At 27.7% G+C, this 13,347-nt stretch overlaps 1 protein-coding gene across 1 annotated transcript in view; it reads left to right on the top strand.

Moving 5' to 3' along the window:
- Positions 1-5,784: 5,784 nt before the first annotated feature.
- LOC129611917 (serine-rich adhesin for platelets) overlaps positions 5,785-13,347 on the top strand; it is a 30,459-nt gene continuing 22,896 nt past the window's right edge. The window contains exons 1-2 of the mRNA XM_055525340.1: positions 5,785-7,822; positions 8,588-13,207. Coding sequence (XP_055381315.1) covers positions 5,969-7,822; positions 8,588-13,207 — 6,474 coding nt within the window. The 5' untranslated portion in view covers positions 5,785-5,968. The remainder of the gene's footprint in view (positions 7,823-8,587; positions 13,208-13,347) is intronic.

The following is a 13,347-nucleotide window of genomic DNA, read 5'->3' as shown; positions in this document are numbered from 1 at the left end:
TTTTTATTATATTAAGTTGCTGTACTTAGAATTTTTAATTCGGAATAGAAAATCTTATTAATAGTTATACAGTTACAAAGAAAAAATTAAAACAAAAAAATCAAGCAAACTAATATTTAATGAATGAGATGCCGGTGTTACCAAAAAAAAAGATTTTACAAGTGAAGTGACGTAAATTGGAAAGAGAATTGTAATTAAGTTTTTCGCTTTGATTTTTTTTTTTGAAATTTTTCTTGTTTTTGTAAAACGAAAAATTTCGCTAAAATTTATATAAACTATATATTGAAGTAAAGTATATTAAAAATGAAATAAAAATGATAAGTGTTAATAATTTATATTTTCACATGTATTTGTGCTTGAAGATTGAAACCCAAATGAAAAAAATTAAAAACAAAAATAAACTCTAAAAAGCCAAAATTCAAAATAGAAAATGGAAAAAAAAGAAAATATTTAAAAGATACATAAACAAAATTATAATAATTTTTATTTTTAGAAATATCAAGTAATTCTTAGTGAATTTAGAAATTTCGAAAACTTTTTCTGCAACACAACATACGACATGTAAAATACCCTATTTTTTACATACATATACATACATATGAACATAAAATGAAAAAAAATATAAATAAAGTAGTGGAAAAATAGTGTATAATGACTCATAGATTTTCGCTTTTGGAAAAGATATCAAGAGTATTATGTATATAATAAATATGTAGATAAACATACAAAAAGTTGCAGAATTAAAATAAGTATAAATGAAAATATGTGTTTCATTCTTACACAGTTTACATCATAGTAAATCCGCTTAAAATTACATCTGATAACATCAAAACAAGCTTATTTACAGAAAAATACTGTTACAAAATATTATTTATGTAGTTTTGAATATGCATACTATCTCTATTTCAATAACCACAGATTTTTTAATTACATAACTCGTCTAAAATGATCTATTCTCGTTTTGGAAATACCCAATTTAACCTTAACAATATTTCTAAAATATTTAAGATATGTATGTAGGATTAAAATTCATCCTTTGTATAGATCAAAGACACCATCATTATTCCTTTGGGTTTATGTGATATTAAATTCAATTTAAGAAAATTGTAAAGTCAATTTATTTTTAGTTTGAAAATTTTTGTACAATTTTTGATAAAATTTATAATTTTTCATTATATTAGAGGTAAGTAATTGGATTTATTTTTAAAGATTTTGCAATCAAGTTACATAAGTATATTGCTTTTATTGACATTATGTAAGTGGTTAAAACAAAATGGAATATTGCACTGAATATTTAAGAAAAACTCACTATTGAATTCATTACAACTTAAAAAAAATCAAGAACACAAAATAAATACCTAATCATTGCAGTTTTGTAGAAATTTCTAGAATTTCTAAAAAAAGTAAATTTTCTAAGTTGAATTAGGGATGTTCTAAGTTGAATTAGGTCTTTCTAGATGTAAAACTATGAAATAATAAAAATGTACTCGTATTTCTAAGAAGAGTTATGTAAAATAAGAGAGAACTATCGATTTTTTAATGGACCACTCAATGAAAACAAGCTCTTATTTTCCTACAGTGGAAAATAAATCGATCTAGTTTAATTTCAGACCACGATTAAAATTAATAAGTTCAATAAATTTTTCGATGTGATTTTAAGTGGATTCTACTCTAGTGTTATACTATTACAAATAGTATTATTGCACATTCTTCTATGGAAAAAGCATTTACTTTTAGCTTTGGCAAATTTGAAATGAGCAATATTTTTCTACATATAACTTAATTTCAAGAATATTTAAATCATTAATAAATTTGCTAACTATCATCTGCAACTGAAGGTTTGAGAAATAAAAAATATTTTAAGTTTTACAAGCTGATTTTCGAATTACTAATTACATGTATATGTAAGTAGTTATTTTCATATAGGTATAATTAAATGTATGCAACTGATCGCAAACAAATAAACTCAATTATAGGGAAAATTCAGACTATAATATGTATATAAGTATGTGTATTATATAGACTTTAATATGTATATATAGACGGTAATATGTATATTATTCAATAATCATAGGAATCAGATAATTTAAAATTGAATAAAAAAAATTACATTTCCAAACATTTGGTGAGCGAACAATTTTGCCTTTACAATTTAACAAATATTGCAAGCAGAACGTGAATATTAAAATTCAAGAATTTCTTGATAAAAAGTACTTTACGCACTTTAGTTCACCATGAGCGGTGTAATTTGCTTTGTAGACAAAAATTTTAACAATGATATCCTAAAATATTTTGATAACGACATGTAATGAATAATTTTCGAAAATCGTTAGTGCTCATATTTATTTTTCGGTCAATTAATGAGATTCAAAATTAAATTAAATTTTTTTTTAAATTTTTTAATTATATTACTACGGAATTTATCACATGTATACAATCTGTTTAAAATGTATACAATCTGGGAAATGAATTTTTTGTGAACATTTTAACATATTTATGGGATATAATTATAAGTGGACCAATTTTATAAAGAAAATAAGTATGTTAGGTATACATACATACATCAAAGTTAAAGGAACCGATATTTTCTTTGTTTTCTTTTTGTAAAATTTTTATTTCTTCCTCTTTTAATTTAAGTTAATAAAAAACTTGGTACACTTTTTAAATTTAAAGTATTTTTGAGGGAATTTAAAAAAAATTATTTGTTTTTGTATTTCAATTTTCATAAAACAAATAATTTATTGAATAAAACAGATCAAGGTCATGTATTCTCTTTTTGATTTTGTTTCACTGTGTGTTTAATAACTGGATCAGCCGTTAGTTTATTTTTGAAACTAATAAAGAGATATTCCACAATTATTTTATATAAAACAAAATAGGAACGTAAAATAAAAACATAAAATAGAAAATAAATTTCTATAGGTACAGTGGCTCACGAAAATTGGGCAAATATTTACTTTATGTAGGTAGGTACTTGAAATTAAAATTCTTTGCTTATAGATTTTATGGCATTGTTGAATTTCATACACTTTTTGGTTGTTAACGTAATTCAAAGATAATCAAAATGTGAAAAACATTTAAACATAACGACAAAGCACAAAATATTACTAAATTTTTTTCCAAAATTATCCTCACAAAATAAATGGACAAAATTTACCGTATTTTCTGGCACCCATATGTCAGGTAAAATCGCATGCTTGAAAGCAATGCACAATCAAACTTGATTAAAGAAATTTTTTCTATTGTGTCCAATTAATTACGCTTTTGAAAAAACGAAAATATAAAGATTAAAGAGAGTACTTAGTTGCAATAATTAATCTAACATTGAATAAACAAGTTTTTCTTTAAAAAAAAAGAAAACTGGAAGTTCAATGTTTCTATGCCTAAAAATGAACTCACATATAATCTTATCGTTTAACAACTTATTTTAACACTTACCCGTTTTATGCCTGAAAAGTGTGAAACTATTGAAAGTTACCATCAACTTGTAATACAGCATTCTGAAAATTTATAAAAACAATCGAATATTTTTTTGAATTCGAATATGAAATTTGAATTTTCAATTCAATATGAAATTCAAAATTTCTGCAAAAATAAAATGGCGGGCGATACTTTGCCTTAGTTAACTCATTTTATATAATATAGAAAGAAGTTTCTATATTTTAATTTTAAATAAAACAAAATACTTGTTCGACTGCTTTTGTGAACCATTGTATATTAAAGATAGGAATAAACTTCTTCAAAAACAAATCTTTTGACTGTGTGAATAAATTTGAATTTTCTGTGTAAAATTCTGCGTATTTTTATATTTAGTTTTATTTCCCTTTAATAGTACTTATTTTTATACACAAAAATTTACAAATTAAAAAATAAAAAAGGAAAAAAATTTAAATGAGAAATACTTACATATATTGTGTCAGTTTTTATATTTAAAGTTTGTACTTTTATATTATTTTAAATTATGTTGTACAGCAACATTTGTATGTAGGCTTTATTTAGAAGTTGAATAACCTTCTTACGTCATCTTGTCCCAGTGTTTCGATATTTTCTTTCTGCTGTTGGAGTTGTTGTTGCTGGTTTCCTGCATCTCTGGCACGTAATGCAACAATCTCTTTATTTTTATTGTTTAACCCGCGGCCTCCCTTATTCGGTCTTATGAGTTTTGATATAATCTGCGAATTTTTTTGCTTAGGTTAACGTTCTGAGTCACTGACCCTGCAGGAGACAAAGATGCATGTTAACAGCCAGTTTTGCCTATTGCTCAAAAAACTAAGGGCAGTTGGCTCAAGTAATCGTGCATACTTCCATGTTTTCTCTGTTTCCAACGAACAGTATTCCATGAGTAATCCATTTTATCCCTAAATAAAACAAATTCAACAACACTAAGCCTTTGTACCCTAAGGACACAAAAGCACCTGCATTCAGTGTCGGAAAAGTGTCTTTGCGAGGAGGATCAATGATGTTGTTTATAAAGGGTGTAATTGCATATAAAGTATAGCCCTCGCTGCCATCTGCAAGCAAATTTGCCATTAAGTTGTATATGAATTTCCCAGATGGTATTAGGAATGTGCTTTTAGGTTGTCCAAAGGATGCGTATAAATTCTGAACTCTGGTGTTAAAGAAGGTTCCAGTATGTTGTTGGACACTGAGTGCCGGTTTTGAAACAAACCTGATCAAATTTAAAATTGACGGTCCTGGCAAGTTTTGACGTTTCTTGAGCAATTCCAAATATTTTGCTTCCTTCTCACGTTGTTCTTGTGACATTTCAGCGTTGTTTTGATTGGGACTCATTTTTGAATTAATATTGTTAATCCGGTGAAAAATGTATTGTAAAAGTTAAGAAATTGTCAATAGTTTGGTTTGATTTTGGGACGTATGCTTTTTTCATTGATTATCATTGACTATGTTATTATTTTATATCAAATTAAATTTACTTCCTCAGTAGATTATTTTTAAAATATTTTAATTATAAGTATGTACAAAATATTTAAGCACAATTATATAGAGTGAAAAATTCTCTTAAATAAAATGAAAATAATTATTCTCTTCAAAAACTAAAAATAGATTGAATTTTTCCAATTGAATTTTAAAAATCTTTAACGCAAGATGATAATAGCAAACAATTAACTAAAATCTCATACTTAATTCAAAATTATTGCAATTGCCTTTTAAATTTTGTCTCCAACGGTAAATCAATTTATGAGCTTAAGAAAAGTGTATTTTGTATATTAGATATTTTCAATTCTGAAATTAAAATTTTTAATTTGATCAATACTATAGATTTTGTTGTTCTATAAAATATAAAAAAATTACAAATACAAAAACTATTTACCCAAAAAATCTTGCTAATTTAATTTTAGATTATCTTGAAATATCAGAAAGAAAATGTAACGTTTCTCTTTTAATTTCTTTTTTAATAAAATTGCTGTGTTCTTACAATTATACTAAAATTAAATTTTGTCTTGTTGCCATTTATTACACGGGGTATTTAAAATCGTTTTTTTCACAATAATTGGAAAAAGAATCACAAACATTTTAGTTAATCACAAAACGATATCAATGAAGGTCATGGTCAATATGTATATTCTACATCATCAATTTTTTTAAAAAAATAAGTAATGTCGATATTTTTTGTAATATGAAAAGTTTTTTAGTTAGATATTTAAATAATTACTATATAATCGCTATTTTGAAACAATTGTTCTTTCGATTTCCGTTTGTAATCAGCTTTACTTAAAATATTTTTTTTCTTAAACAATTTATTTAATAAACAGTGAAATTCTATATTTGATTATACTTTTAAATAAATATTTCAAATTCATATGTATATAAACAAAAATAGCAAGCACTTTTTATTAAAAACTATTTAAATAACTAAAGTGTATTAAAAAAAATTGCAACAAATTATATTACGAATTAAAAAACAACTTTACTATACAAGTTTAAAAAGAAAAAAATACTTAGCGAAATGGAGGCAATCAAATCATCTTTTAATCATAACATCACTTTATCGACTCAAAATGCATCTGCTTCTAATAACAATAACAGTAACAATAACAATAGAAATAAGAATAACAAATCACAATCACCAGAAATCAAACTTTTTGATTCTACAGCAGAAACCGATCTACTAATGGTACCACGAAATAATCCTCTTTTCTCGTGTAAAAGTCCGGCTAGGTTAGTCATACAAGCTGCGCCAAAAAAACTTCCGTCGGAAGAAGATTCACACACATTATCAGTAAATTACTCACCTTCACTTGAAGACTCTACTGTCGTTAATATTCCTGACAATAATATAAATACTAATATTGATAATACTAAAAAAAGTATCACTAACAATAATAATAATCACTATACAAACGAAAGTAATATGAATAATAAGATTAACAATAATAAATATGATAACAATATAAATGATGTAAAAAGTTTCACAAGAAGTAATGCCAAAAGCACATCAGACTCATATTCTACTGATAATATCGAAATTGAAACTTTGGCAACTACAACAATTACAAATAATGAAGGGTCCGAAAATGCAGATTTAATAACAATGAGAACGGAAATTCCATTACCGGTACCTCAATTAGAGAAATTTAAGAAACTAACTGATTCCGATGGAATTATTATCAATGGTGACATTGTTTTAGATACAATTGAAAAGGATTTCTTGCGAATGCAAGAAAATATTGTCCACACAATGGAAAAAAAATTTGAGTTTCAAAATAATTTGTGCCAGAGTCTTGAAAGACAATTAAGTAAAGATGAAATGGCTTGTTATGATACAGAAGTTAATGAACTAAATATCGGCAATGAAAAAAATTTAATAAGAAATGAAACTTTTATTGATCCAGCTGACGCTACTGATTTTCTTAGTATAGCGGATAACAAAACAATCCAACAAAATAATTCTAAAACTGATTTATGCGTAACTTTAAATAAACAAAATAAAGACAATTTTGTAGCAGCACAAAAACGTAATAATCTGAATAAATCAGCTAGCACTTTAGATATTCCTGTTAATGCTAGTCAAATTGTTTTAATCGGTGATACAAGAGAATTTTCGCCTTTAGCACAAGGTGATGAATCAAGTTCAGCAAAATATGCGCTTCAAAAAAATTTATCTCTTCCAAGTATACCTGACCAACGAGAAAACCAGCAATTAGGTCAAAGAAAACGGGTCAAAACACCACAACTTGGTGAAAAAGTAGGCGTTACCTTAAAAAAAGTCACACCTCCGCGATCAAGAATTCAAATAAAAAATAATCCAATGTTGGGCGTTGTATTACGTAAGGTTGAGCGTAAGCCTCCACCTATTAAAAATATTATAGATGACGACAAACCATTGTATCACTTTTCAATTGTACGTTCAAAACCTGATAATAATTCCATTAAACCAAAACCTGCTAAGACAAAAGTGTCTACTGCTCAATCCACTTGTACTACTAGTAAAACATCACCTAATGTTTCTACTAGTAATTATCAAAATACTAAACTTCCACCAAAATCTCTTCATTCTACTTATGATCCACGGCTTATGTCCGATATGACTGTGGTGAAAGGTGCAATGAGTGGTAACCAAGAACAACAGCAATCATCAGTGGCATCAATTAAAGCAAATGCTCCGGTTAGTCATGGCAAACCAGCATTCCCAAGTGCAAAAGTTCTGTCCCCACCTAAACCAAAATTAGTTACCATTGAAAAAGTGGAAGGGGACAAAATAATAATTATAAAAAAACTAGTAGTTCCAAAAAATTGTAAAATTCCTCCGGATGTGTTAAAAAAACAAATCGCAGCTTTAATGGCTGCTGAACAAAGCAAGGTTTTTATCAAATTTAGTAGATTTAACAAATGTTTGTGTATTTTGGTAACCGAAAACTTTTTTTTTATAAATTGAAACCACAAGAAAATTGGAGTCATTAAAATTGAAAAAAATATAAGTATTCTAGATGATTTAGTATTGTATACTAAAGTAATTAATGTTGTCTAGTTTTTAGTCAAGTTATATTAGTTTTCCTTCATTTCAATATGTAATTAAAGAGACTATAAAGATACTTAGTTAAATTTCATTGAAAATATAGCTTTTCGATATTCATATATAATTCGATATAAATTTTTCGATATTCATATATAATTCTTTAAATATTTTCAAAACTTCGAGTTGGTTATAATTCTTTAGTAAAATTAATTTTGTTTTCGCTCGATTTGTTTTCTGTTATTGAATGAAAAAAAAATAAAATAGTCTTAAATATTCTTAGTGAAACTTACACATAATGTCCTTTTAACTTTTCATCAGTCAGTGTTTTATTTTTATTGTTCCACAATTTCATAAATTAAATTTAAGCACTAATTTATCTTTAAAATTTACTTATTTAAATGATAATATATGTTCTGCTTTATTGATCATCCTATCCATCTAACATCATTTATATATATATATATATATATTTATATATATATATATATAAGTTTTAAGACATTATTACATTTACTTCTGAAATGAAAAATACATATTTATTTACCTTTTATATTGTGTATGTATGCATTTTTAACTTTTTTCTTTTGATTAAAAAAAATAATTTTGCAGAATTTTAAATTAAATTATCTCTCTTCGGAAAACTTAAGTAGGAGTATTGACGATAATAAAAACGCCGGAAAGTCAATAAGATCTCATATATTGGCAAATTTGTCAGGGGAATTCTCTTCCAATTCATCACCTATAGATAAAAGTCTTGCTGTAAACAACAAAGTTTATGAACAAAAAAAAAATTTAAGTGATAATATTATAACAAATTCAAAAACCTCTTATGAAACTAAACATGTTAGTTCCAATTCTTATTTGAAAATAGCTAATGAGAATTTCGACACAGAATCAAAATCATCTAATCGTAAACCAGATATTAAAAATATTCCAATTAATTTCACACGCAAAACGAGAATGATCTCACCAAGTTCAAGTTTGTCATTATCATCGGACTCGTCATCATGTTCATCTCCTGTAAATAATGAAACTCAAAATACTATATCAGAATCAATTTCCAAAGACGCTGCATTTAGTCTATCAAATTATCATATCGATTACACAAAAAATGCTAAATCTAGTCCAAAAGCAAAGCAAAAATTACTTTCCAAAATTATTAATCAAAACAATTTAACATTAAACACCAGTGAAGCAATAAATAAATCTGATGTAAATTACAAATCAGCGAGGAGACACAACCCACCTAACAAGTGCTTTCCTGCAGAAGAAAATTCGTCAAAAACGTTGAATACACAGTCAATGAAAGTATTAAGTAGTTCTTTACCATCACCTAAACCACCCGATATAATGGAAATAGAAAAATTACTGCAACAAAATCGAATCCCACTTTCTCCAATTCAGTGTCGTGCCGCCACATCTTCTAGTACAACTAATGTTAGTACAGAATTTCCACTAACGACAACATGTTCAACTAGTTCCCCAACATGCTTAATATACGATAATTGTGGAGTTAAAAAATTAAGCGGAAAAAATAATGAGAAACAAAATGAAAACGACTTATACGACTCTGAAATTGAAAAAATGACAAATTACTTAAAAAGTCTACCTGATTATAGCGAGTTAAATAAAAAAATTAATAAAGAGTTCAAAAATTGCGAAGAACTGTATGATGAGATACAGAGTATAAACAAGGATATTCAATTACAGCAAGCTGCGGCTGCTCAACAGCAACAAAATTCATGTAGAAAATTACCCCTTTCCAAATCTTGTTCTCTTCAAAGTGTTCTAAATCGTGGTACATCAAATAAGAATGACGATACTCAATTTTCTTTATTGCAGTCATTCCATCAACAGCATCAACAACCGGAAAGGCAGCTGCCAGTCACTGGAATATCAAATTCATTATTTTTTCAGCAGCAACCAGTTCCAAAAAATTATAAAATTAATAGTAGTAAACCAGAAAATAAAGATTGCAGTAAAAATAACAGTAATAACATTAATAATGAGCCTGTTTATCGTACAGCCTATCCATCAATATTCTCGCAATTGACAAAAAAACTTGCTGCTAGTAATAAACCTTTTAAAAATAATAGTACGGAAACTATTGATGTACATCTTGAAACTCAGAAACCACAATCAAATTCAAAATTATCACGAAGCATTTCGAGTTCCAGCGTTATAAACAGTTCTAACAAAAATGCATTTGACCATCCGGAAATAGGTAACTTTTTACTACAACAAAGAACTCAGCCGTTTAACGAAAGAGAAAATTCTATGCACCAGCAACAACAACAGCCGTTAAAAAAAAGCTCGTCAAATTCATGTTTATTACGTGGTAAACAAATAATGAGTGACTTTTGGAATGAAAAAAATTCAGCCAATTTATCGCGAAGCAATTCTTTTAAATGGAATTACAATAAAATTGTATCCGGTAATACTCAGCAAAATACGAACTTGAAAAATGAATTTTCGCCATCTGTAGAAGAAAGTAAGATACCAGTTTTTAAAAGTATTGAGGGCCAAGGGGCTTTCGCTCCTGTCATACCAAGAGCAAGACAAGAAAATACTTTAAAACCATTTAAATTGCAGAAAAATCTGTCTTTATCGCATATTGATAACCGCATACAGCAAGCTACAAGCAAAGAAGAGTTATACAATATAATTGTTAACGACCAACCAAGGTCACTTCCTAACAATCTCACAACTCAAATCTCAAATAGTTTTCAAAAGGGATCTATGACTCAAAATGATATTGACGGTTCTCATATTAGAGGTTTTAGAGAAATGAATGGACCAAACGGTACGGAAATAAAAGAATCTGTTCCAGGAGTAGACAAAATACCGGGATTGCTAAATACGAATTTAAATAAAAGCGTTTCTTTAGCAAGTGTTCCAACTACTTTAAACAACAGTTTAATGTATCCCGCGCAAGGAAATCAAATACAAATGCCTCAGCTACCTTCTCAACCAGAACATTCGATATCAACCCAAAGAAGCAAAATTCAAGTAGAAAGGGAAAAGTTCTTTCAGCAAGATTTTATGCAAATACCCAAATCTACCAATCAACAATCCCAAAACATTCAATCTATTTCAAATACTCAAAAATTTTCGGAACAGCACAATAAAAATAAAAACTTTCAGTTAATTGAAACAAATGTTGAAAACACAAAACCTAATTTGGGTGAAAGTTATTTTGGTAGAGGTTTATTGAAAAGTAGCTCAGCGTCCTGTGTTCTTGAAAACTCAAATCAATATAAACCATTTTCTAAATTACAATCGTTACAAAATCAAGATCATATAAATTCATTGTCGTCAAAACCGGTAACTAAATCAATAAAAAATTTATCTGACCTTAACCAAATAAAGAAGCCAATATACCAGCAATTTGGGCTCGCTAAATCAGCTTCGAAGCAAAATTTATCATCTTATGCCGGATCAATATACAAACCAACAATACCTCAAAGTTCTGAACTACTTCAACCTTCAGTAAAAGTACATTTACCTGGACAAACAAATGCAAACTCTTGCAATGAAAATTTTCAGTATAAAGATCAGGTTAGTCATTGTGTTAATCCAGATAAAAATCATCAACAAGTTTTTGAACCAAAAATAAATAATTTACAACGTACAAAAAGTGATGTGATAACATTCAAAAGACAAGGTGATAATAATGTTGAAAAATGTTTGAATGATATTTTGAAAGTAACTTCTGGAAAATCTGCCGTAGGCATAAACGTACCTAAAACACATATCTATGCTCCAACTACGCATTTAGCAACTCCTACAACAATTCAGCAAAAGCAATCTAAAAAATTTGTTATTGAAAGTGGATGTTGTGGAAATTTAACTCACACTAATCAACATCAACAAAATTCACCATCATACACGAAAGCTGCTTACCCAATTACAAAATCGAATAGTACGTCTGATGTTCAATCATTTACACCAATTTTTGATAAACCTTCGTCGTATCAACAGCAAATGCAAATATTGAAAAAACCATTGCCAGGTTGGAGTTCTTTTAATTGTAGCAAAAACCATGTAAAAAGTGTTAGTGAAATTAAATATGATAACGATGTAATAGAACAACAAAATCTTTCAACTTTTAAATGCAACTCAAACAAAGAGCCAATTAATTATAATGACCATCGTAATCAAATTGCATCAACACCAGGCTGCGAAAATCAAAACATTAAGCAGCATTTTTTACCATTACTTAATAATAATAGTAATAACATTGACTACTGCAAAAACGCGAAAAATAATGGTATAAATAGCTTTGATGTGGATGATAAACGCAATAATTATCTTAATAAAGAAAATTTAATGCAGCATGCTCAATCACAATATGTGACAGTAAAAACTAATTCAAATAAACAAAGCGATCAAAATAATGGACTTATTAATTTTAATAACAGAATTGGAAATTTAATAGAGTCGCCATCAATTTTGAATACTTCAATATCGGCTAACCAAGAACTTTGCTTAAACAATCACAAGGATAATACTAGTAATATAACTGTATCTCCAAAGCTTGGATTTCAACCGTTAACAAATTGTGATACTAATATTAACACAAATCAATATGTCCCATTAAATAACAAAAGCCTCAGTAACAGTGATTACATTGATGAAAATGTCCGAACTGATGTATTAAAGGCATTTGATCCACTATATTACCAAAAACAACACCAACAACAGAACTCTCAAATACACCCACACAAAATATCAAATTCTTCCAATATTCAATGTCATAAGTCTCATCAACATCAAACTTATAGCAATAGAAATCAGCAAGTTCCGTTTCAAGTAACGCGAAGTTTTTCAAATAAGCAATTAACTAAAAATAGGGTACCTGAATTTGATATGTCAGGCACCTCTATGAGTAGTCCCAAAAGCCAACAATTACAACAAATGTTTCATCAACAACCGGTACAATTACCACAACAACAGGCACCTCCTCAACAAATATTCAAAACACAATCAGCCACCCATATGACAGGAAACTTAACAAACAATACCGAAAAAGGGGTCATGTTCAATAATATTCAATATCAAGGGCCTGGACCACAACCACAGTATAAATTAAATAACTCAAATAATCAAAAATTGGTGAATCCTCTGTCTCAATCTTCATCTATGTGTTATGTTGGTCAAAGTATGTCATCATTGTCGTCCGCGTGTAATAATTTAACTAAATCATCTAATATCGAAATTTTTTATGAGGTAGAAAATACTTTATTAATTTTAATTAAAGTTTTGCTTTAAATGCTTGCTGTGGTTTTGCTGTTGAGTTGTGCAAATTTGGGATTTTTTATAATAATTCTTGTATTTATTTATTTTTTTGTGTGTAAATTTCGCTCATT

Source organism: Condylostylus longicornis, unplaced genomic scaffold, assembly GCF_029603195.1.
Source record: "Condylostylus longicornis isolate FDR11 unplaced genomic scaffold, ASM2960319v2 ptg000055l, whole genome shotgun sequence".
Taxonomy (NCBI): Eukaryota; Metazoa; Arthropoda; class Insecta; order Diptera; family Dolichopodidae; genus Condylostylus; species Condylostylus longicornis.
The sequence above is the reverse complement of the archived record's forward strand: the minus strand, read 5'-3'. Positions and strand labels throughout refer to the sequence as shown.